At 41.0% G+C, this 27312-nt stretch overlaps 1 protein-coding gene across 2 annotated transcripts in view; it reads right to left on the bottom strand.

Annotated features, from left to right (window-relative positions):
* The window catches only part of KIAA1549 (KIAA1549 ortholog), a 165080-nt gene that overhangs the window by 20459 nt on the left and 117309 nt on the right, over window positions 1-27312 (bottom strand). Inside the window, exons 10-13 of one of the 2 annotated variants that reach the window (XM_089527932.1) lie at window positions 19677-19858; window positions 6866-7068; window positions 5469-5593; window positions 4913-4927 (exon numbers count right to left, since the gene is read on the bottom strand). In XM_089527932.1, coding sequence (XP_089384058.1) covers window positions 4913-4927; window positions 5469-5593; window positions 6866-7068; window positions 19677-19858 — 525 coding nt within the window. The remainder of the gene's footprint in view (window positions 1-4912; window positions 4928-5468; window positions 5594-6865; window positions 7069-19676; window positions 19859-27312) is intronic. The other variant, XM_089527931.1, reaches the window with a different exon arrangement.

The following is a 27312-nucleotide window of genomic DNA, read 5'->3' on the forward strand; positions in this document are numbered from 1 at the left end:
GGAAAGGCCTGCCGGAAGAGATCCGTCTTGACCGCTTTTTTAAAGCTGTCTAATGATGTCAACTGACGGATCTCATCCGGCAGGTCGTTCCAGAGTTTGGGGGCGACAGCAGAGAACGCCCTCTGGGAGGTCGCCGCAAGCCTAGATTTTAAAGGCTGTAGTAAGTTCCTCCCAGAGGAGCGGAGAGCGCGGGGAGGATTGTATGGGAGGAGGCGGTCCCTGAGATAGCTTGGACCCAAGCCATTTAGGGCTTTAAAGGTGATAACCAACACCTTGTACTGGGCCCGGAAGCTGATAGGCAGCCAGTGGAGGGACCTCAAAACCGGAGTAATGTGGTCCCTCCTAGATGTACCAGAAATAAGCCTGGCTGCCATATTTTGTACCAGCTGAAGCTTCCGAACCAAGCACAAGGGTAGCCCCAAGTAGAGTGCATTACAGAAGTCCAGGCGTGAGGTTACCAGTGCGTGCACTACAGTTTCAAGGTCCCTTACTTCCAGAAAAGGGCGCAGCTGGCGTATCAGCCGAAGCTGATAGCAGGCGCTCCTGACCGTCGCATTAACCTGATTTGTCATCAGGAGCGACGAGTCAAGGAGCACCCCCAGACTGCGAACACAGTCACTGGAGGAGAGTGTGACCCCATCCAGGACTGGAGGTTGCAACCCAATTCTTGGTTTCGGGGCCGCTACCATGAGCACCTCTGTCTTGTCTGGATTCAGTTTCAATCTGTTTTTCCTCATCCAGCCCATTACCGCCTGAAGACATTCATTGAGAGAAGAGATGCCATTGGAATTTGAGGCCGACAAACGAGACATGGAGAAATAGATTTGGGTGTCATCAGCGTACTGATAACACCCAGCACCATAACTCCGTATTATCTCACCCAGCGGCTTCATATAGATGTTGAATAACATCGGGGACAGAATAGCCCCCTGAGGAACCCCACAAATGAGGTTCCTCTTACTGGAGCTACAGTCCCCAAGCAGCACCCTCTGGGACTGACCCGAGAGGAAGGACCGGAACCACTGCAAAGCAGTGCCCCCGATACCTAACCCCCTCAGGCGGTCCAAGAGGATGCCGTGATCTATAGTATCGAAAGCCGCTGAGAGGTCTAGGAGCACCAACAGGGTCACACTACCCCTGTCGATGCTCAGACGCAGATCGTCGGTCAAGGCAACCATGGCAGTCTCAACCCCAAAGCCTGTCCTAAAGCCGGTTTGAAATGGGTCTAGATAATCGGCTTCATCCAAGACAGCTTGGAGTTGAAGAGCAACCGCCCTCTCAACCACCTTGCTCAAAAATGGCAGCAGTGACACAGGCCTATAGTTTCTCATATCCAGGGGGTCCAGGGAAGGTTTTTTCAGAAGCGGCCTAACAGCCGCTTCATTTACACAAGATGGAACATGTCCTTCCCTGAAGGACGCATTGATGATATCCGTGAGGAATCTCATCAATGCATCCCCCCCTGAACGGCCAGCCATGATGGGCAAGGGTCGAGAGGGCAGGTCGTCTTCCTCACCTTACCAAGCAGCTTGTCCACGTCCTCGGTACTCACAGATTGCCACTGATCCAGTATAACTACATCGGCGGAGTCACTGGACGCCTCGCCTATCGACTCTGTTTCAATGGTGGCATCTCAGTTGGCTCTTATCTGAGAGATTTTGTCTGCAAAGAAGTTGTTAAATGCGTCACAGCAGGCCGTCGTCGGGTTAAGTAAGGGATTTGGCGCAGGGAACACCTGTGTCATCTCCCTCACCACCTTAAACAGCTCTGCTGGACGAGACTCTGCAGACGCAATACGTGCAGAGGAGAAAGCTCTCTTCGCTGCACGTATTGCCTCCCGATAGGAACAAAGGAAGTTCCTATGGCGAGTTCTGTCAGATAAGAGGCGAGTCTTCCGCCACCTGCGCTCTAGCCGTTGTCCAAACCGCTTCATCCTCCTCAGCTCTGGTGTATACCAAGGCCTCCGATTAGAACCGCGATGGCAAGGGCGCTTGGGAGCGATCGTGTCGATAGCCCTGGTAAGATCGGTGTTCCAGGTATTGATCAGAGCATCGACAGGATCCCTGGCATTCCCAACCATTAAACCCTCTAAGGCTTTCTGGAATCCAATGGGCTCCATCAGCCTTCGAGGGCGGACCATTCGAATGGGTCCACCACCCCCGGAGGAGCAGAAAATGGCTCTGAGTTCTGTCTTGACCAGGAAATGATCCGTCCATGACAATGCGGAGGTGCTTACCACCTCCGCCCACGGATATGCCTGTTCGGTACAAAACACCGCATCGAGTGTATGACCCGCACAATGTGTAGGCCCGTTGACCAATTGGGATAGGCCCATGTTTGTCATGGTATCCATGGTAACCTCTCGATTAGATTTCTGCAATGCGCTCTACATGGGGCTACCTTTGTACCAGGTTCGGAAACTTCAGTTAGTTCAAAATGCTGCAGCTAGATTGGTCGCCAGAACTTCTAGATCCAATCATATAACACCGGTATTAAGATCTCTCCACTGGCTGCCTATTAGCTTCCGGGCTCAATACAAAATGTTGGTTATCACCTATAAAGCCCTACATGGCTTGGGCCCGTGTTACTTGAGGGAACGCCTCTCCCCATACAATCCGCCCCGCACTCTCAGAACTACAGGGAAATGCTTACTTGAAGATCCCAAGATGAGATTGGCATCAACTCGCCAAAAAGCATTTTCATCAGCAGCTCCCATATACTGGAACAAGCTCCCGGAGGAGATAAAGCTTAGTTCCTCTCTAGATGCCTTTAAGAAAGCCTTAACGACCCCTCTTTTCCGGTCAGCATATCCTCCTGACTCTCTGTAGATATTATTCTTTGTTGAAAGATGCTCTTATGACTGACAGATGTTATTTAATGTTTTAATTTGTGATTTTAAGGATGCTTGTTTAATTATATATGTACTCGCGGTTTTAATTATTTTGTATTCGATGTACAGTGTAATTGTATTGATGGCCTTGTGAACTGCTTTGATCACTGTGGAAAGGCGGTATATAAATAAAGTTATTATTATTATTATTATTATTATTATTATTATTATTATTATGTTTAGTCATAACTACCGTTTACTAAAATAACCCAGTTTCAAACCTTAGTTTATGAAAGTCGTTTGTTTGTGAAGGCATATTCACAATTAATCACAGTTTGGAGGTAACTGCAGTTTAATTGACAATGAAGTAAAACCTCATAAATTTCCTTTATGTTGGAGAAGGAAAGAAGTCTTGAGCCAAAGCCTGTTAACACAACAAGAAGTTGTGAATTACGGCCAAGCAAAACCTAAATATTAACTCTCAAATAGCTGTTGTACAAGTACTGAACAAGGATCAGAAGATCCTTATTATTCCCACCATCCACAGATACATTTTTAGCAGCAACAATAATAATCTGCTGCAAACACAAATTTAAAGAATTGTCCCTCATCAAAATAGAAAGAGTGGATAAAACTCTAGTTCTAAGTTCCTGCATAATAAGTAGTATTCCCTGAGATCTAAGTTTATAATTGTCCACATCTCTGAAGCATTATTGAAGCTGTTCCAAGCCCTTGCTACCTAGAATCTATGAGGAATCCCCAGAAATGCCATGGGTTAATCTTGGGGCCTTACAAACACAACTGCCTATGTCTCATTCTGCCAGCCCACTTGCAGATCAAAAGAGGAGTTTGCTGGAGGAAATGCAGTTGCAGAGATGAAGCTGCATGGATCATCTAGCTGCTTGAGGGCTAACCACATGTTACCCATTTAGGTAGACATTGAATAGCAACCCACAGCCTCTCTTATAAGAAACAGCAAAGGCTCTCTCACATTTTCTGTCTCTTTTTCTAGGCAACAACAAATGTGAAATCCTTTAGAAAGGTGAGAGAAACAGGTTGTGAGGACTGATCTGGAATCAGAAAACAGCAAGTGTTGAAAGGGCTTCAAGAACCCACCATCTCCTGTTACTACTCCACTCTAACTCCTTTGTAGTTCTCTCTAAACTTCTTTGTAGTTAACAGTGGATCACTGTTACATGCTTTAATGTGTGACATGCAGAAGGAAGGCTACAACTAAGAGATACACCCACATGCTTTGCATGGAAAAGATCCCAGGTTCAGCTTCTGGCACCTCCAATTAAATCTAGGCAATGCACAATCTGCACGGGATCTTCCAGACTGTTTTTGTGGAGTTCTCAAAGCTGCATTTCAGAGGCAGTGGTGTGGGTAGTCACAGCAGAACGCAGAATGGAAAATTTTTCTTTCCTGGACCTACAGAAGTTGCCCACTTTGTGAGTTAAATGGGAAGGTAGCATACTATACAAAATACCAATGCAACAAACTCTAGTGAGTCATTGTCAGTAAACACTGGTCCAAAACAGTATTGCACTCAACCAAAGTCTGATTTAGTAAAATACAGCTTATTTTGTCTTATTTGTATGCAGTCTTTTCCCCAACCTAGATCAAAAGAGGCTCACAAAAGCTTAAAATCAACAACAATAAAACAGTACACTATTAAAACACCATATTACTATAACAACTAAAAAATACAACATTAAAAATATAAGACCATTAAAAACATACCAAGCAAATACCCCAATAAGAAGCCTCTCCGGGCACTATTATGTATTAAAGCCTCCATGAAAAGCCTCCATGCCTGCCAGTGAAAGGAGATCAGAGAGGGGGCCAATCTAGCCTTCTGTGGAAGGGAGTTCCAAAGGGCTTTACAGGAAACTTTGTCCTTTAGCAGCAGGTGCACATCTGTCACTCCAAGTTTCTTACTGGGTATAATTTGGGAGAGCATCCAAAATCCCAACTTTAATTTTAAACACCAAACTCCTGCCCCACTGTATACATATTTATAATTAAGATTCTGTGCTCAGAATTACTGCAAGAAAATTGCACACTCTTTTGGAAACTTACCCACTCTATTTATTCCTGGCAGCATCGAAAGAAAAGATAAAGGCAATGAAGATATAAATTAAACTATGACAGAAAGAAAGCCACATGGTATGGAACAGAGCTCTGTTATGTTGTACATAAGGTGATTCAAATGTTCCAAAAAGCAAATGGCATAGGTCTTTTGAAAGTGTACCCCCAATGCAGGATGAATGTGGGAGACTGGATACAGCCATACTAGTTCCCTTTATCCTGGTATCCTCCATACATATAGCCTTTCAATGTGGGGCTGCTTTTAAGTATAAGTATAACTCTATGGTCAACTTCTGGCAGAGTTGCGCTGGAGGATATTGAGATTCCTAGAGAGAACATATCAAAACCACAGATAATCAAATCCACAAAAGTCAAATCAGAAAATGTGGAGGGCCAACTGTATGTAATTGTATTTCAAGAAGCACTTATAGGAAAGTGGATGTGGTTTTTATATCCTTACCACCTACACATCTGTCATTTATTAGGAGACACTGTTATAAATTATTCTGGAATTATTAAAACTATCAAGTAAAAGAGTAAAATATACCTGACTTATTGACTCGATGGGGTTTGACTTCATTGACAGCTGTCTGTGGTCTTGAAGCTTCCTCTCCTGTCTCACGACCACTGGACTGTTCACTTGCAGTGGAGTCAGCATCAGAAGGGGAAACCCTGCAGGTCAAAAAAACACAAACCATTTTTAAAGTACATCATCATCATCATCATCATGTATATTCACATTTCACCTATTTTCTTTGACATAGCTTCAAGGGTTGTCCATGGGGTTCTGAGGTCAGCATCTCATGCAGGTGCTGATCAAACCTACACTTGCTTAGTTCCAATTTGGTTACTACAGCATATGGCTCCAGACCATGCTCCAGGAAATTTCCGGAGATGTGTAAGAGGGCCAGCCAGAATAAATAACAGCAGATTAATATATAGACAGCTTTTCCCTTTGAGCAGGTATTTTCCTCTGCTTTCAACTGCATTCAGCATCATGATTCATTATAGGACAGACAGAAAGAAATAATGCTTTATATTAACTCACCAGAGTAGGATACTGATGAAACAATTCAAAAGGCTAATTGTCATTGGCTAGAAGGGACGACTAAGCTATCTCTCTGTCTGAGCAACTGTGGTGAAGGAAAGCAAGACCTGGACAATTTGCCCCACCCAGTAGGAAATGGTGGTGGCAGAACAGAAAGCCATTAAAGATCTTTCTTACTCTCCCAGGGTTTTTTAATAAGATGTGGTGACTCAGTACTGTTCTAGCTCTCTGAATTTTTATACCTCTGCTTTGCATTTCTAATTATCTTAATTATGTCAAGGATGGGGCTAGGAAGCATGGCACTGTATTCCCTTTAACTCCATCAAGGTTGCAGATATTCTGGAAACACCATCTGGACTTGTAAGAGATAAATACTTTGAGGAAGGATGAATATGACATGAAAGAATATGTTAACAGTTAGCTACATATCATCTTCTATAAGTTTATGCATTATGTTGTTTTTCATGAGTGGGAATCATGTACCTCTCCTAATGATGATGGACTGCAAATCCCAGCATTCCTCACCTCTGGATAGACCTGCTGGAACTTGCAGTTAACAACATCTAGAGGTCACGTTTCCTACCTCCTTCTCTGTGTATGCTCTTAACATCGGAAAATGTAGTTACACAATTAAACCATATTAGTGCCTCTCATCCCAAAGTATTCTCTCACACTTCTAAACTTCTAAAACTGGTAGGGAAAACCCACAATTAAGAAACACAACAGAAGAATGTAAGAAAGAACTAGACACCAATCCTTTCAGATTAGTACAAAAGGCAAGTTCCTTAGAAAGACTACTGAAACCGAGAAAAAGACTTACAGAGAAAAATAATCCCCCCAACCGAAACTAATTAACTTTCATCTGTGCCAAGAAATTTCTCATCAGCTGAACTGACCTCCCTCTGTGTCGGACATTCTTGGATGGCTTTGAAGAGATCTTGGTCTTGGGACTCGGCAGGTCACCATTTTCAGAAGGGGTGGTGTCCTTAATTGGTCCCGGTAAAGGAGTTGGCTCATGTATGATCAGGATGTCATCTTTGTTGTGCTGGCCTAAATGCTGTTTTGCAAAATCAAAGCCCTTCACACTGGGGGCTTGCAACTAGTGTTGCGTATTTTTTATGGAAAGGGAGGGAAAAAAGGAGAAAGCAATCATGAGCTGACATGACATATACACAAGCTAAAATCTGGATGAGGAATCTGAAGCACTGCAGGATGACACTGTAACATGAAAGTAGTCAGAGATGTATCAATGACTGCAAAAAGTGAAAGCATGATCATTATTTCCATGACAATTGAAGAATTTCTGACAGGCCAGTGATTAAATTAAATCTGGATTTTTGTCACACAGTTCACACAGAACTAACCATCTGTTGCCTTTGTATTTATTTATTTATTTCTCCTAAATTGGACCCAAGGCAGCTCACAAAAAATGCTTTAAAAAGGTACACAATTTAAATATCACATTAAAATAACAAGTTAAAAATATAAAATCATTAAAAACATACTAAGGATGCATCCACAATGCAGAAATTATCCAGTTTGAAAGCACTTTTACTGCCATGTTTCAATGCTATGGAATTCTGGGAATTGTAGTTTAGTGAGACATTTAGCCTTCTCTGTCAGAGAACTTGGTTGCCACAACAAACTACAATTCCCAGAAGTTTATAGGATCTCAGCCTATAACATCAGCTGTCACCTCTCTTGTGCTCTTCTATTCCCTCTGAGATTAGCCACCATCCCTATAGAGATAATGGCATTTCCCAGTGGCAATGCATTGGTATGGGCGATCTCTCTTGTCATCCTAATCATGAATTGGCAAGACCAATTAGATCAATTTATAAAAGACCATGAAAATAGATAGACATTTCAACACAGTGGCCTCCAAGTTTAGATTCTCCTTGAGGATGTCTGTATATGGGACTGTCATGATGAGAGCTTGATTTCAAAATTTTCAGTTGTTCCTACTTGTGCTACAAGGAAAAGCTGGAAAGGACTAGGGGCCCTTTCATAATGTACAATTATATCATTATGACTGTGCTTTAATTGCCAGGGCTGCAGTTAAATGGGATCCTATGGGATCCAGGGGTGTGTTTGGAAAACAGAAACGAACTACAAATCCCAGGATTCCATAGAACTATGGCAGTTGAAATGGAATCTAAGTGGCATATTGGTAGTGTAAAAGGATCCTAAATGACAGACGGTATATCCACATGTCACTTTGACATTACTTTAACTACCATAACTCTATTGTACAGAATCCTAGGATCTGCAGCTTGGTAAGACATCAGAATGATCCGATAGACCAGACTGAATACCTCACCAATCTACAAATCCTGCGATTCTGTAGAAGAGAGTTATGACCGTTAAAGTGGTGTCAAGCTGCTTTAATTCTGCAGTGTGGATACACCCAGAGATACCCAGTGAGTACAACTGACTTCGGAATACCTCCCCTTTAAAGTTGCTTCTAATATCTTCAGATAGGTCAACTTTTGTTTTTGAAGCAGAAGTTGCAGAGTTGAGATTCCCAGAAATATGCTCTTGAACACAAGTATAGATAAAATATTCTACCACTCATGCTGATACAATGTAGCATACACTCTTTACTTCTCATTCAAACAACATTTAATAAATTCAGTTACATGCTGCTATTGAGCACAGAGCTACTGGCAATTTTAAATGCTACTGCACAAGAGGTTAGATCAGCTTGCACTGTCAAGTCTGAACCAGCAGGTGGAGAGAAAAAGCTTTAAAGGAAAAGGTACTTTCTGTCTACTTGCCTGAGCATTACATCACGGGCAGTTAACACAATCACTTTCAGATTAATAGCTCAGTCATTAACACGACAGGCAACAAAATGTTGTTTTGTATCTGAGGCCTTCAACAGGAGAGTTTATGCTCAAGTTTCCAGCTAACCTGACATGTCTTCATTTAGGACAGGGTGGGCAAACTATGGTCTGCAGGCTGTTTGGGGGTTACTCTACCCTTTCAGACACCCTGACCACCTTATTTCTGCGCCTTCCAAAAGACAGATGAATTCCTGCTCCTGGAAGCCCCCAACTTCTTCATAAATGGCAAATGTATATTAATCAGCAATACCAAATTTACTGTAGTAAAATGGTAGCACAAGGCATTTTAGCACCTCCATACAAATCACAGAAAATCTATTTAAGTATAAAATATCACTATAAAATGATATCTTTACCGTAAATTGTTGTAAGTTTTTATTTGAAGCTGGAGTCTGAGTTGGTACATTTCTACCTGCAATGATTCCATGCAGAATTCCTTCAAATCCTGACTCCGCAGTCCTGCTATCAATGTTGAGGAATTATAACAGATTCAGTCTAAAAACATTTGTAGAACCATTGTTTCCACCTTGCCTTAGAGGAAACAGCAAACCAATGCTCTCTTCTTCCTCTACTGCAATTTCCTTTTTCCCCTTTCAAATTGACACTGAGAGCAATTGGGCTGTAATGTAAGGACACTGTTTCTCTTGCTTCCCCCCCTGCCCCCCCCCCCCCTTCGTACTTCTGTACATGTTGAGATTCATCCAAGCATTCTGACAGCTCTTTCCTGTTTTGGCACCATTCCTACTGTCATTCTTAGAGAGAACAGTTAACTCCAACTTCTATTTCCCCACCCATTTACACCACCTTCAAAATGTGCTTTTGCATCATTTTCATCCACATTTTTTAAAACCTGATTTTGGAAAACCTATTTTCTTTGAGGAGTCTGGATAATCAGAATTGTTAGTGTGTTGGACTATGATCAAGGAGGCATGAATTCAAGTCCTCAAACAGCCTGACCTTGAATGAACCACCATCCCACAGCCTAATATATGTCACAAGATTGCTCTGAAGATAAAGAGGGTGGAACCATTGATGCTCTTTAGAGGAAGGGCAAAGTTAAAAATGAGAAAATTATAGTAATATTATGGCCACAGCATGCTGACAACCTTTCAATTCCATCAGAGTTTTCAACCACATTGTTGTTTGCAAGGCTATTCAGATATTCTTAATGCTTCTCAATTCCCATCACACTCTGATCCAGATATGAGCTTCTTTATCTGTTAGTTTTACTCTTCACAGACAATTTATTCTGTACCACTTTCTTTGAATTTCGAATGGAGTGGTGTCATTTTATCTATGAAGAAGGCAAATACTCAGGGGATTTTTTATAAAATAAATAAAAGCTTAGATGTCTCCAGAAACCATTGTTACCTAGGGATCCACCAACTATGTCAACATCAGCTTTCACAGTCAGGGCTGTATTTGATGACCTTGCGTTCAGCAAAAGGTCAGTTGACACACAGTTGCAAGAATCCACACCAGTTGCTCAGGCTTATACTACTTCAGTGCCTTGTCAATACAGTCACATCTAGAGTGGGGGCCATGAATACTGCTCAATGCCAAGGACATAGCTGGCCCCAACACTGGGTTGAACAAGTGGCTGCCTCAACCAGTGGATGCTGGTGTATGAGGAGCAGAGTGTGAGACCCCCAGATATTCATTCATTCTTAGCCTCCTAGTATCGAGAGGACAGGGTTTATTCTACCACAAAACCTGGTCTACATAGGGTAAACTACCCTGCTGCCCACAAATATAGTGGAAATTTCTGTCCTTTCTCCACTGTTGAAGGAAGATGATATTGTAGGCCCAGCTGCTGCTACATGAAACTGTATCAGGGGAATGGAAGCATCTCATCTTTTTCCTCTGATAGCAAAATGGTTCAGGTAATAAAATGGCTTGAGCCAATTCTGAAGAGAGCAGCAGCATGCCCCAATATTCACATGATGCTCTTTTTGCAATAGTTAAGTGTGAAGAAGCAAAGGGGCAAGTCCTTTCCTGGACTGGAGCATTTCAGGGTGGAAGTGGGGTACTACAAGTTTGAATGTTCCTCCATGAACACAAAAACACATACAAAATGTGTATGCCATATTTGAACATACATACTTTAATAAAAAGAGTAAACATTGAACTAGTCTTTCTGATCAATTAAATAGTTGGGAAACTTGGACAGAAAAATACTTTCCCCAACATAAGAGATTGCACAATATACATATTAAAGTATTGTGTTGGATCCCCAATGCAGATGTCAGAGTGGAAAGCAAATGCAGATACTAATATACTCTCTGCATTCACACACCATTGTTTAGCGTAATGTATGTGAGCAGAAGCAAGGCACAGTCTTTGGTTTCCATATTCCACCTCCTCCTTCCACATGTCTGGGAGAAGCAATTTGGAAGCTTAAACTCTCCCTGTTTGGTGTCTCACGAGGCATGACAGCTTATGATTACCTTTTGTTGTTGTTGTTATGTGCATTCAAGTTGTTTCTGACTTATGACAACCTTAAGGCAACCCTATCATGGGGTTTTCTGGCAGAATTTGTTCAGAGGATGTTTGCCATTTTTTAAGCGTGGTTAATATCAAACAAGGCAACTTCAAATGAAACTGGCTCAGTGAAAGTAAACATGGCGTGTTAGTCACAACTCCAGAGCCAGATGACCTAGCAAACTGTGGTTAACTAAAAACAGAAGTAACAGTTTTCAAACTTCTCTTCTTAGCCACAAAAGGAGGGGAGAACATGAGCCTGAGGCAGCTTGTGCACATTCTGCAAAAGCAAGGGACCTTTCACACTGTACAATTATAGTACTAAGTTTCCACCTTAAATGCCATGACTGCAACCTATGCAATCCTATGGTTTGCAGTCTAATGAGACACTAGACCTCTTGGGCTGAGAATTTTAAGTACCCTATCCTAAACGGCAAATCCTATGGATTCCATAGGATATTGCCATGGTTGTTAAAGCAGAAATACAGGGTTATAACTGTGTATTGTGAAAGAGCCCCAAGGGATGAGCAAAGTATAACCCAGCATCTCTAGATCTTTGACTCACCCCATTGTTTAATTTCAAATTGAATAGATACTTGTGCACTCTACCCTTGATCTATTTAAAACCTGCAAGTTTTTTCCCCCAAAACCAAATGTGACTCCTGGCCTAAATTATGTTGACTCCGCACCCCATCTCTGCCAGTGAAAACACACAGCCCAGTGGCATGAAATGCCTCCTTTTTCAGTTTTTTAAAAAAGTATATGCAGGGATATGGGAGGAGCAACTTTCCAACGTACTTCATCAGTACAGTGGTGTAGCATCCAGCCCTGAAGTAGTTTTCCACATCTGTGCTAAACAATGGGTTAACATTACATACATGAGGTCAATTATTGTAAGATAATTTACTTATTTTTGCAGCCATATATGGGTATGAGTGTGTATATATCTATCCAAAATTTATATTTCCATATCTATGTACCAAATGTTGCTTTGTTTTATTTAAAGACATATAAAACGTATGTGGAAACTGCCAAAGCACTATGCTTAATGAGTATGGGCCTATATTTGATCCCAGGCATAATAATATTTCAGCTCTGGCAGCTAATCTCTGAGCACCTCTAGAGACTCTGTAAAAATGTCTTCATGAATTATGACCTGGCAAAAATGCTAGTGTACACAGTTCTGGAAAACTGGTGGCAGTCATGTTGAAAATAGGAAAACACCAAAAAGAGCTTAAAAGGAATCTAGGGGAGGTGCTTTGAAACTTGCTGCCAATGATAAGCAAAGCATTTGTATGGAAATTAGCAGGTCAGCAGAAATTTAGTAACTGACTTTACATCTCAGTTTGATCTTCAAAGTGTGTAATACATGCCTGTTAATTGTATTCTAGGCAAAGAGGCAGGATAATATAATGGATGAATAAAAAGCAGAAAAGTTGTGCCTTTTCAGTGCTTGATGCATCTGCAAAATAATATCTTTGGTAAAATATAACATGGATCTTTCATCCAAATATTAAACCTTTAGAGCTTTATTCAGATGTAAAACCCACTATGTGTCTAGTCTTTTCCCAGGTAAGGATGCATAGAGTAACTATCTTAGATTATGTAATTTTGTATATAATTTATACTGGAATCACATTCACATTTCACATGTCACTTAATATAACTAATGGCAGGTTACAAGATTCCTAACTACATAGTATGTTTATTTTGAGTTTTTATCAGTGTTAGAAAGTCAAGTGTTTGAAAATATATATTTTTTAAAAATCACAGTTTCAAATCTGTTCCTGCAGTCATGAGTATTGGAAAACTACTTAATAATTAATAGAAAGTTTCTCACAAATATCTTGCAGGCTATTGGAGCCACGGTTTGCTCAGTCCTGATTAAAAAACAAAACTGCTTTTCAGTAAAACATTTGACAATTATCAGATATGACTGCTTTGGCATGATGCTTCCCCAATTATGCAAATAACAGAATCTCCATGAAAAGTTAAGCAACTGGAATTTTGTGCAAATGTGCCTGCATACTTAACTGCCATTTAGGAAGACACATTTAGGAGCTTATCACTCAGCATTTGAAACTGGCTCCAGCCTCTTGGGCTGGAGGTGGGACACAGGATGGAGGCAGGGATTATCACACACTGAATTGCCGCAGAACCGCTGGCTGCCATCAGCCCGGGGCCCAGCCAGGTCCAAGTCAAGCTCCACCAGCACTTTTTAGAAGTTAGAAGCTTTCTGACTTCTAAAAAAATGCTGGTAGAGCGTGGCTGGGACCAGGCTGATGGTGGCTGGTGGTTCGATGGCAATTTAGTGTGCAATAATCCCTGCCTCTGGAGCCAGTTTAAAATGCGGAACAATAAACTTCTTGGCTAAGGAAAAGACACACATGCAGGTAGAAATTGGAAAGACTAAAATGTATTGGATTCTTCTTATTTCCAAGGAAATGAAACCCTTATCCAAAGTGACAACACAGTTCATATCAAGAAGAAGCTCTTAAAAGACAGTGACATAAGAGAGTAGACAATTCATATTTTATGTGCCTTTTATATAACTCTTCTGCTAAAAAGGCTGCTCTCATCCAGAGAGACTGATCTATGATGAAATCATTGGAAAAGTTAAGAGCCAAGACTAATTCGTGGTGTAATGCTAAGTTAGAAACTCACAGGTAGTTTTTACTAGCAAAATTACCCAATTTTCCAATGCCTTCCTTCCCAAAACTTGGTCTTCTCTAAACTCAATCTAGGAGCTCTTTCTTTCCCTACACCTAGTAATTTAGGTGAGCGCCAGTGTGGTGCAGTGGTCTGAGCACTGGACTAAAACTCTGGAGATCAGGGTTTGAATCCTTGCTTAGCCATATAAACCTACTGGGTGACCTAGGGCAAGTCACACTCTCTCAGCCTTAGAGGAAGACTGAGAGAATAGCAAATCCTCTCTAAATCTTGCCAAGAAAACCTCAAAATAGATTTGCCTTGGGGATGCCATAAGATGGAAATTATTTGGACACACAACCACCAACACCAACAACTCAGGTGGTACTCTGTCCCATCAACCACCAGAATGCTCTTTCTCATGGAGGTAGCCCCCCCTCTCTCTATTGCTCTCTTTTTCACCTTACACGTTCAGGTATTCTTTCTCATTCCTTACCACTATGTTCTTTCTCTTCACTCTCTCAGTCTTTCTTTCTTTTTCCTGTTGTTTTCCCTCTCTTTCCACTCTTTTCACTATACTCCCCATCCCACTAACAGGCAAGCATTACTTCCTCTTATGTCTCTCTTCTGTTTTGTCCAAAATGTTGTTTACCCACTGTATCCACATAAAGTTGCCTAGAAGATGTGTAGAGAAATGAATATGCCAGGCTTGGCTCTACCTTTCCCTCCATTCATTTAGATTGAGGGAAATAACAGTGCCATTCTATTCTGCTTTAGTTATTCTTCACTTAGAATACAGCGTCCAGTTCTGGTCACCACATACAAGAAAGATGTTGACAAGCTGGAGCATAAGCTGGAGCATGTTCAGAGGAGGGTGACTAAATGGTGAAAATGGTGAAAGGTCTGGACACAATGTTTTGTGAGGAGCAGCTTAAGATGATGGGTATATGTAGCTGGGGAAGAGAAGGTTAAGGGGTGATATGACTACCATGTTTAAATATTTAAAGTGAAGTCATATTGAGAATGGAGCAAGCCTGTTTTTTGCTGCTCCAGATACTAGGACCCAGAACAATGGATTCAACCTACAGGAAAAAAGATTCCTTCTAAACTTTAGGAAGAACTTCTTAATGGTAAGAGCTGTTCAACAGTGGAACATGCTGTCTCAGAGAGTGGTCTCCTTCTTGGAAGTTTTAAACAGAGGCTGGATGGCCATCTGTCAGGAGTGCTTTGATTGTATATTCCCGCATGAAAGGGGGTTGGACTGGACAGCACTTCAACTCTATGATTCTATGATGCAGCTGAGAAACCTGCCACATCATGACTAAAGATGGTATGGCAGGCTACAGACAGATTTTAATTAATAGTATTAATTAATCCATTTCAAAAAGCCAAATCTTAAATGTGCACAATTCTAGGGACCCCACAGTATGCATGCCAAGTTTCTGGTGTATAAATTACATTAATTGGAATTATGGTGAAAAAAGACCAACAGATGGACAAATATGCACACCTATATGAGGACAGAAGATGCTATCATATCTGATACCGCTTTCCAGAACAAAATATAATCTGCTTCTTCCCACATACCACAAAAGCAATGAAACATCCTGTTAATTGTTTCCCACAAGGCCTATCTTCAGAAACTGCATTGACTGTTGCAAAAGACATTGCCACCTACTGGACTCATCCAATTTTCCCAATAGGCCATTCTGGTTGCAGTAGTAACTTCATGCAGTTCATAGAATCATAGAGTTGGAAGAGACCGCAAGGGCCACCCAATCCTACCCCCTATCATGCAGGAAATCTAAATCAAAACATCCTCAACAGATGCCTGGAGGCCAGTAGCACACAGTAATTTTTACCTGCCTGGTGAACAAAACTAGCAAATCTGGAAATAAGGGCAATACCTTGTGGGCTGCAACATCTTCCTTTTAATTCTTACTAAATGACTACTAAGTAAAAGACAAAGAAAGTATTTTGCATTTAGGGGAACCAAATCTATCACTTCATCCTCTTGCCTTGTAACTAGAGGTCAAGTGACAATGCTTCTGGACAATGCTCTCCAGCATCTCAGGTCAAAAGCAAGGGAAGCTAGCCCTTAGACAACTGCAAGAGAAATGTAGAGAGCAGAACAAAGGACTCTATGTAACATTTGTCGACCTCACCAAAGCCTTCGACACTGTGAGTAGAAAAGGTCTGTGGCAGATCCTGGAATGACTAGGATGCCCCCCCAAATTCCTCAAAATGATCATCCTGCTACATGAAAGCCAGCAAGGTCAAGTCAGATATGGCGATGCTCTCTCGGAGCCCTTTCTAATAACTAATGGTGTGAAACAAGGTTGTGTTCTCGCTCCAACTCTATTTACAATCTTCTTCAGCATGATGCTCCAAAGGGCTACGGCAGATCTCGAAGAAGAAGATGGAAGCAGCTCTGCAGCGTCTAACATCTTGTTTTGCTACAGCTGCAGAACTCTTTGGGCTGGAAGTCAGCCTGAAGAAAATGGAAGTTCTCTACCAGCCGGCACCTCAGGAAGAACACTATCATCCCCACATCACTGTAGGCACATCTGTTCTTAAGTCTGTCCAGCAGTTCACCTACCTGGGAAGCATCATCTCCTCAGATGCCAAGATTGATAGAGATCGATCACAGACTAGTAAAGGCAAAGTGCATTCAGAAGGCTTCACAAAAGAGTCTGGAGTAACAAACACTTGAGGTGATGCACAAAAATCAGTGTATAGAGCCATTTTACTGTCTATTCTCCTTTATGGATCTGAAACATGAGTCACCTATCACCAACACCTATGACTCCTCGAACGCTTTCATCAGCGCTGTTTACGCACAATTCTAAACATACACTGGACTGACTATGTGACAAATGTTGCTGTCCTTGAGCAAGCAGGGATCACCAGCATTGAGGCCATGCTATTGAGGATGCAGCTGCACTAGGATGAAGGACCATCGCCTCTCAAAAATAGTATTCTACGGTGAACTTGCCACGGATCAGCGCAAGAGGGGCGCTCCAAAGAAGAGATGCAAGGACTCCCTGAAACAACATCTCAGGCTTGACCAAATTGATCACCAACAATGGTCTGCCCTGGCCTCGCATCGGGAGGCATGGAGACGCACTATCTACGATGCTGCAGCCTTTTTTGGAAGCTCACGCCGAACGAGTCTCGAAGAGAAACGACAATGTAGAAAGAATCACAACCCGGAAACATCACCCAAGGAGACTTTCTGCTGTGTCTTCTGCAACTGGACTTGTTTATCTCGGATTGGTCTTTTTAGTCATCTACACGCTTGTAGAAAGTGCGGGATGAGTCCTTCCTGAATCTTCGTTCGCAAAGTAAAAGCCAGACTTCTTCTTAATATAAGGCATAGGAGAGAGCAAGCATAGCGTAGTGGTGTGAGAACTGGACTATTATTCTGGAGATCCCCACTTGGGCATGGAATACTATGGGTGACCTTGGCAAAGTCATACGCTCTCAGCCCTAAAAAACCCCGTGATAGGGTCCCCATAAGTTAGAAATGACTTGAAGACATACAACAAAAACAAAGGGATATGAAATATGTTATTAACAACCTTTTTAAAAAGAAAATTTGAAAACCTACTATGATTCTTTCAAAGATACTTCGCTTAATTTGTAAGACAGTATATTCTACAGATCACCAAGTCCATGCTTTTAAAAAAAGGCTAAATACGTTTACCCTATCATTCAAAAGGTGAACTTTTATAGGCACACTGAAGGAAAGGGGACAAGAATATACAACATTCTACAGCGAAAAAGAATAAAAAGTGTTCTATAGTAAACTGAAAAAATGGACAATGCCAATTAAATGCTTTCTGGTCCATTTCTGAAGCATAAAAAGCCTTTAACAGCTCTCTCTTACTCTGTCATATATAGTACATATTTAAAAGAATTGTTTCTTTCAAAGTAAATATCCTAATCCAAACAGTTTTAGATGGTGTTTGCTAACCATATGTTAAAACGGAAGGAAGGAAGGAAGGAAGGAAGGAAGGAAGGAAGGAAGGGGAGAAAACATTTTTAAAATCTTGAAAATTTACTCCCATCTTTCCCAGGAGGAATTCTGCCTTTAACTTCTGAGATAGTACAAGTAAAGAAGAGAACAGAAGAGTCAATAGTTCATAAGTTCAGCTAAGGTTATAGCTGTTGCTGACCTTGATTCCACTATTCAGTCTCAACAAAGAGAAGCAGGATCTGCCATTAAGTCGTTCTGGCAGCTTCACAACCCTAAACACTTTCTCCCTCTCTCATCTTTCCCATGATTAATTAAGGCCAGTTAAAGTATGACAATAGAGTAGAATACTAGTACAGTGCTCCAGTCTCTTCAGACAACAGCCCTGTGATATTATGACTACCACAGAAAGCAGCTCCTGATAACTAAAAAAAGATGTGGTCAGACCTTGAATCTCTCTTTCTCTCCTTGACAGACAAACCACATATATATGGGAGGGTTGCCCAGAATGTTAACTGAATGGGTCTAATTTCTCCCAACATTTGTGCTGCATGTCAAAATTATGTTCATAAGGTGCAGGTGATGTGTGTGTTGACAATATGTGTTGAAGTTTTGCCATTGCACTACAAGGCCCTGACAATATTATATGTAATGCAGCTGTCATATAAAGCCTTCTGGGGCCACAGCCAAAACAATAATAATTTCATGTTATGTTGTTTCATTCCACTGCCCAGAAACTAATTCTCTGCATAGCTTTATGTAGTCAATCATCATATTTGTACCCACACACTGATAAGCATAGCTAACTGGAAATCAATGCCTTTGAAATAAAATTTAAAAAGTTATCTGCAAATAATCTTTCAGTTTTTGTTTGTTTTTGTCAAGCTGCATAACCAGAATCTTTGTATAAACCTTGACATCGTTGTCAGAGCTATATATGCACTGCCCAATTTAGAACTGATAAAACCTAATGATAATCGACAGAAACTATTAGCAGAAAAACATATAAGACAAATAGTGCAAAAGGTGTATAATTCATGTAAACTAAATCTTGTATTCAGAATTCCCCTATGGACAAACTTGTTGTGGAAACTAGTTTTCATCTACCTAACTGCAAATTATTGATCAGAAATTTTCCCTAACAGATCCTATAAAACAGTCATCCATCTCTATTTAAATGGAATTATACCGATGCAAATAATCACACCAAACAATCCCTGGAAGCCCTAGAACACAGGATTTCTTGCATAGAAATTGTCATCAATGCAGTATTTACTATAGTTTATAGTAAAGAAGTACTGTATACAGAAGTCAGCTACAGCAGGATAACTTCAGTGGGTCTGGAGATAATTTCTTCCCCTTGGAACTTCTGAGAGCTGCAAAGACTGCCCAAAATGCCCCCAAAATAGCTGGAGGCCCAGTTCTGGTTTTCAGAAACTGGTATATTTTGATGGTAAACAGTGAGGGAGTGTGAAGCAACCTATAAAAATGTTTTAAGGAGAGCCCACTCACCCTTATATTTTGACCAGAAAGGGAGAATTTAAAAGGGAGGAGTCAAGAGCCACAAAAAACAGCCTTGGGGCCCACATGCAACCTCAGGGTTGCACTTCGACCACCTGTGAGCTAAACTTCTCATGAACCACTTATGTAATAACAGATGATATCTCTTGAAAAGACCTTTGTTACACAAGGCATTTCACAATATATTTTGGTGGGCTTGCATTAGGCAGTATAAAATGTTCCCATTCCCATTACCTTCTGTCGTTGTTGAATGTTGTTCATTGTGTCTGGTTGAAATTCCAGTTTGTCAGTACGGCAGAGCTTCCAGTACAAAATGATGATGATAAGCAGCACTACAGCTACAGGGACAGCAACACCAACAATAATCCAAAGATTGTTTTGTGACTCTGGGGGAGATTCTTTGACTCTATCTACAGCTACAAAAGGAATTGGGAAAGAATTAACATTTTACCTGCAATGGCTGCAATTGTATGCATATACCTCATTTAACAAAGCAGATATGTTTCTAGGCATTACCTTAACAGAAATTGTGGTGCCAGAGGCAGAAATAATATGGAAAGAATAAGAGTAGTTTCCTACATTTTTAAAGAAAGAAGTTCAACATATTTCAGCAAACTTTTAATTCAAAACTAACAATAAGCACATGTGAAATGGAACCACCAGGTCAGGTAAGCTTTGCATAAATAAAGAAAAGTATTCTAGAGACCTTCTGGAGTATAGGAATTCGTTTTTCTTTCACCAGCCTCCAGTTTTGTTATCATTTCCATTTTTGGTGGCCAAACTTTATAGAGTTATGCTCAGCCACGCTGCACATTCAAAGAATGACAAAAAGCATATGGGAATAAGATTATGGTTATCGGTTTATAGAGTGGCCCATCGTGCCTTTGAACCAGGAAAGTAGCTCTTTCCCCTTCTTTACATGAACTTCTGTAAAATGATATGACAACTGCACCATTTAATCAAAGAAAATGGTTAATGAATGAGGCATGCTGAAAAATGCTTCATGAAAAATGCAAAGAAGAAGTTAGAAACCTTTACACGAAAGAGCATCATGTTCAATAAATGTGACAGAATAGCCAACTGGCAGGAGGGGTTGTGGCATGAACAGTTGTAGAGATGTTAAGAAGCATAGCAGTTTTCTTACTCAGCAAGCAGCTACTGCTAAAAGAGTTTAGTGGGACTAATCTAGAGTAACTATGACCCAGTACAGACAGGTGAAAAGCACTGGTCTGTGGGCGGGTTGAGGGCTGAACATCTCCAATCTCACAATCCTTCCCATGCTACCCGGGCACCAAAATTGCTTACCCCTGTCCATAAGGGGAGCACAACGATGACATCTGTGTGCTGCAGCGTCCAAACAGCACCATGCTGTTGTCATAGTTGTGTGTGAGCTGTGCCAATGACATGCAGTGCGCAGCACAAAAAGAACCCCCTGTGAACAGGTTCTTTTTAGGCCTCACGAAGGCTACAGCATTTGTCTGCTGTAGCCTCCATCTGGGGCATAAAGGGGCAGCATCTCGCCATCCCTTTCTGCCCATTTGTATCCTCCCTATGTTGCAAACTGCACCAAAATGTGCCTGCTTATGTAATTATCTCACCTCATTGAAGAATTTCTTTAATATTTCAGTATCAAATAATACAAACTGCAAATTTATTTTGTTTAAATCAATTTTGGCATATACATTTTAACACATCATAACACTGGTAACTTCAAGAAATCTGAATACAATAAATATCATAATATATTAATAAACAGACATACCTAACAAGCTTAAAGGCTTACTTGGCTTCTTTAACATAGCGAGTCTTACAAATGTAGGATTTGGGGGAGCTAAAACCCATGCAAAACAAATCCTTAACAGTTTTATAAAATAAACATGTATTTATTAACCATAATCTTGCTCCATTAATACCAAAATCTTTTGCTGTCTATAAAGAAAAATAAAGCCAGTTACGTAAATTCCCCCAATCCTTATAATATGCGTTGGCATTATCTGCCAGGATTACATTCTTTCACTAGTTCCACATTTGAGAGACTTTGTGCTGCTGTAGTGGTTTCTTAAAGAGTTACACACAAGATGCAGAATAAGAATTTCCTTTCAGAAAGGGAGTGTGATTCAACAAACCAAAAGGAGTGATGAAGATCTACATTCACAAGTTTCCCCATTTCTTTTGCACATGGATAGAAAAGATTCACAATCCTGCTACATTGCAGTGGGGTACATTGTGGCTCTCCAGAGATTAGGGCTTTCAGTTTCTATCCATTCAGTAGGTCCCATGATAAAAAATTTTTGGGAGAGCTAAAGGTTCTCCAGTCCTGAACCACAGTGTTCTGACCATGCACATTTTCTCCAGCCAAGCTATAACCAGCTTGGGAGCCACAACATACCAACACTACAGGCTTTAACTGCTCGTCATAGTAGCTACTGGACCTAAATACCCTAAGGCAGTGATGGTACTGGGGATAGGACTTTCTTGGGTAGGACTTCCACCTTCCTGGGGCTGGATGTCTGGGGGTGGGACTTTTGCCTTCTGGGGTGGGACTTCCAGGGAAAAAAACCAAGGCACACTCTCCCAGCCTCAGGCTAGCAATAGCAAACTCCCCTCTGATGCAATTTGCCAAGAAAACTCCATGATAGTTTCACCTTAGGGTCACCATAAGTCAGTAATGACTTGAAGGCACCACACATACACAAGTCATGCTTTCTCGGCCTCAGAGGGTGGCAGTGGAAATCACCCTCTGACGAAGCTTGCCCCATGATCGTTTCACCTTAGAGTTGCCAGGAACCGGCGCTCAGAAGGGAGGGAGGGTGCTCTGGGCCCATAAGTTGGAAATGACTTGGAGGTACACAACAACAGTAACAACAACCATAATAAAGCACAGAAGGCATAACACAATAACAAGAACAAAGAGAGTCAGCAGTTTGAGTATGCAACTCTGGAGAGTTCGAATCCCAGCTTGGCCATGGGAGACCTTAGTCAAGTCACACTCTTTCAGGCTCAGAGGAAGGTAATGGCAAACCTCCTCTGAAGAAACCCAATTGCCCATGAAACCTGCTGGGAGACCTTGGGCAAGTCATACCCTCCTCTGAAGAAACCTGCCAGGAAAATCCCACAATAGGTTTGCCTTAAGGTCGCCATAAGTTGGAAATGACTTGAAGGCACACAACAACTAAAAAATTGGAAACCACTGGTGGTTTTTCTGTGTTTACGTAAGACACAGCATACTCACTCACCCTCACTCCAAGCCTTGACTACATTTGAACTGAAAAGGCAGGTGCATTAACCCCATTTCCAATGGCCCACAGCCCAAGTGGTGTAGTGGTTTTAGGACTGGACTCTTTACTCTGATTTCGAGTCCCAGCCCAGCTATGTAGACTCACTCAGGTGACCTTGAGCAAATCACACTATTTCAGCCTCAGAGGATGGCAAAGGCAAACGTCCGCTGAAAAATCTTGCCAAGAAAACCCCATGGATGGTCTCATTGCACCTTACAACACTACAGTTTCCAGAATTCCATAGTAAAAGGCTGTACTTCCAGCCAGCAGGGGTGGAACTTCTGGCTGGAAAACCTGTGCATGGCCCCTCCTTGTTGCGGCTCGGTTTCTTATGGGAGAACTGGGCTGTGGCAAGGAGTCAGGCTGGTTGCATGTGCCTCCCCACTCCTCCTTGCTGTGGTCCAGTTCTCCCTAGGTAAACCAATCCGCAACAAGGAGCCAGACTAAGCATGCACATGAGGCCCCCAACCCCTATTTGCCTCACAGCTGGCTTTGTGTGCCAGAGAGGGCACAGGTGCCATACACAGCTCTAAGGACACCAGATCCTGTCTGATCTTGGAAGCTAAGCAGAGCCATTCCTGATGTGAGACCCATGAATGAATCGTAGGTGCTAAGAAGAAGGGACTGGCAAAACCACCCCTGAGTAGTCCTAAGGAGCACTATGAAATTCATGGTGTTGTCATAAATTGCCAGGTGACTTGAAGGCATACACATACACGCACACAGTAGTTGCAACTACTGTCACTAGAAAATGGGCATCTTGGTCTTGTGGTTCTCTGAAAGGCATTATGGCTGCATCTGCACTGCAGAATTAATCCAGGTTGACACAGTTTTAACTGCCATGGCTCAATGCTATGGAATTCTGGGAATCATAGTTTGTTTGGGGCACCGGAGCTCTCTGACAGAGAAAACTAAATGTCTCACAAAACTACTGTTTCCAGAATTCAATACATTTTGCCATGGTAGTTAAAGTGGTGTCAACATGGATTACTTCTGCAGTGCAGATGCAGCCACAGACTACTTTAATCAGTTGTAGCTGCATTAAAGGAGACTGCAGAGGCCAGGAACCAGGCTTTAACTGAATATATGTTTTGTTGAGGTTTGCTGAGGCAAGCCACTGGTATACCAGGAAATGTGTGTAGATTGCACTTAACATTATTAAAATTAGTGAAATATATATCTCACTATATTTACTGAAACTAAGGGGTGAAACAGATCACCCCAAAGGGACAGCTTTAAGACAACCATTCTGAAGGTGGATTGGGGCTGCAGCAACTGCACGCCGCAACCCCAATTCGCCATTTTGCTAGCTGAAAAAAAAGAGCAACACCTGCTCCTTTTTGCACTGGCAAAATGCCAGCTTTTCCTCCCCGCTGCAGTTGGAAGCCTGCTTCCAGTGGTGTATGGCATCTAAACACTGCACTGCCAGAGCACCTGGAAGCCGGCCCATGTCGGGACAGTTTGGTGGCTTGATGTTGGCATCCAGGCATCTTGGGGAAATGCATCGTCTATACACCATGTCCCCAAGACACTGGGAAGCCAGATTTTTATACCGGTTTGTTTCACACCTAAGCGTAACGGTGCTTGTGGGACTTTCTCCCTCCAAAATAACATGGCCCTAGGTTCTATGTGACTGAACAGGGGGTACTGAGGGAACGTCATTTGTTGCACTGCCTCAGGCAAATCAGACAAGACACTGGGAAGCCCACAATCAGTTATGTTGTCCTTTTATTTGCTTTTAAGGTTAAAGCATTTGTGGCTTAGTGGTAAGTGGGTATGAATTGGGACCTGGGAGGTTTGGTTCCAAGGCCACAAAACTCAATCATGACCATGGACCATTTTTTTCCAGCCTAACCTATCTTACAGAGTTGTTGGGAAGATAAAGTGTGAAAGGAGGGAAAATTGTGTATTTTACTATGAAATCCTTGGGTGGGAAGATAGGATGAAATTGTACTCATTAATGAAATAAAAATAACTTTTGCCCTGAAGCCACTGACTACAAAGAAAGCATACTGCTTCTTTTTTTAAAAAAAGGCTTCTTGATAAAAAAAAAGCAGGACACAAAAGTAAAATTTTAAAAGCGAGAATTTATTTTCTGTTAAGTGATTGTATAACCAAACCCCACATGATACTAAACACTGCAGGGCTTAGTAAATGTGAATCTTCTAATATAGTCTGCAAATCCCTGCTGTTTGAAGTTATTTTTAATTTAAGGGCAGCTCCACTCCATATTGTTGTATATGTTTTCCTCATGTTTCTCCTCCTTCCATGTTGTGATATTTACTGAAATCACTAATTAATTCTGACAGATAGCTGATACATTATATAAGTGTACAAAAAGGACAGAAAGTACAATCCTATTCATAATGAACTGCCAAAGAAAATGTCATTTAAATCAAGGGATAGAAAGTAAGAAGCATGTTTCTAATGTCTTGTTACTCCAAATACTTTTGTGGGAAGTTACAGTGTCTTTAATAATTTCTTAATTTAAAGTGATATTTAAATATGATTTCCATTGACCCCCCTCAAGTCTTTTACTCCCTAGATTTGACTGCATTAAATAACATAGTCTATTCTATAAATTAGGTTAATGTCATCCACCCCACAACAGGCTCAAATGCAGTGCGTAACAGGTGAATAAAGACACCCATTTAAGAAATAGTAAGTTACCTCACCCCGTCTCAGGTGCATATCTTAACATGATGACAGGGTTTGAGTGTGTCAGTGAAGATGACAGTAATCTCAGACCAGATTGTATCAAAATTTTAGACTCAAAGATGAGTTCCCTAAGGTGGAATGCCCAAACTGGAAACAGAAATTATGATTAATCCATCCCCTCCCAACAAAAGAGAACAGATAGTTCTAATGGTGAAGGCGTACAGAACCACCAGAAGAGAAGTTACAGGTCAATATTAAGGGTAGGATGTGATGTTGTCAGAGGATTTGGTAGCTAGCTCAGGTAGGTACTGCACAGAAGAAGTTAAAAATAAATCTCTTCTGAATGTCTTATACCTTACAAATCCTATTATGAAATCATCTACAGTGGAGTTGAAAGACAAGAACGGCAGGTTAGAGGGCAACTGAACAACTACTGGGAAAAAGCAAAGACTAGGTATTAATAGTGCTGTGTCTAACTGGACCCAAACCAAAAGGATTTTCAGCTGCTGATATGTTCAAATGTGAAAGGAAAATCTGAAGCTGCACAACACATATAATAGGAAAATGGAGTGTGAGAAGCATCAATCAAGAATTAGTCAAAAATTAGAACACAAGAAACATTACAATGTTTGGTGTAAGTGAACTACAACAGGACCTTTTCAGTCACATAATTATATAGTGTTTTACTTTGGAAATGACAATCTAAAAAGAAACAGGATGGTATTAATAGTAAGGGGTGATGTAGCAAAACCAGTTGAGTATATACTTCAAAGTCTAACTGAATGGTATTGATAAAAATGCAGGGAAAGCCCATCAATATAACCTAGTTTATGCTGCTTTTGAGAATGCTAAAGATGAAATTGAAAGATTCTGTGTGGGCATCCACAAATAAATTGATCAGAAACACCAGGACATGTTGATCATCATAAGTGATTGGAATTCAAAAGAAGGAAAGAACCAAATATTGAAAAATTTGGGCTAGGGTAAAGAAACAAATCCTGTCTGATTTTGGAAGCTAAGCAGGGTCAGCCCTGATTACAGCCTGGTTGGGAGACCACCAATGAATACCAGGTGTTGTAAGCTATATATCAGAGAAAGGAATTGGCAAAACAACTTTAGAGCATTCCTTGACTAAGAAAACACTATGAAATTATTGGGGTCGCCATAAGTCAACAAGCAATTTGAAAGCAACACACACACACATAAACAAAGCAGAACAAATTATTGAATTTTATGAAGTCAAAAGTTTGCTGAAAAAACATTCTTCAGGCAAGAAATCAGAAGACTTTATACACAGACATCATCAGATGGCTAATACAGAAATCAAACTGACTACATAACTGGAAGAAAAAGATGGAGAAGCTTCATTATCTCTGTATAAACAGTGAGCTAGACTTTGGCAAAGATCATGAACTGCTAATATAAAAAATTAAAACTGAAGAGCATTAAGTCAATCATAATGTCAGAACACAGGAATATCCTTGTAGAATTGAAAAAACCATGTAAAGAACAAATTTGCACTACTAAACCTGACCATAAACCAGAGGATCTGTAGACAAAGAAACAGGAAATTATCAGGCAAGAATGCAGCAAGTTTCTGTAGGCAAAAAGGAAGAAAAACCCACATCAGATGATTGATGTAATTCTTCAAACAATTAAAGACAGATGAGAAGCAAAAGCAAACAGTAACAGAAACAAGGTCAGAATCCTGAATGTAACTGTTCATTTATCTATATGCATGGACAAAGAAACTATTAAGATAATCAGTGCAAAGAAATAAATTAACATAACAAAATTGTAGGACTATAGACTTCTTTCACAAAATTCAGGAAATGAAAGGTAAATTTAACAGATAGATTTAAAGTAAGAATAGAGATGCTAAATGATCAATATAGAGCCTATTATATGATTAGGTCATCAGAAAGGATAACACT

Source organism: Sceloporus occidentalis, unplaced genomic scaffold (assembly GCF_023333645.1).
Source record: "Sceloporus occidentalis isolate IW3139 unplaced genomic scaffold, rSceOcc1.0.p SCAF_5, whole genome shotgun sequence".
NCBI classification, from domain to species: domain Eukaryota; kingdom Metazoa; phylum Chordata; class Lepidosauria; order Squamata; family Phrynosomatidae; genus Sceloporus; species Sceloporus occidentalis.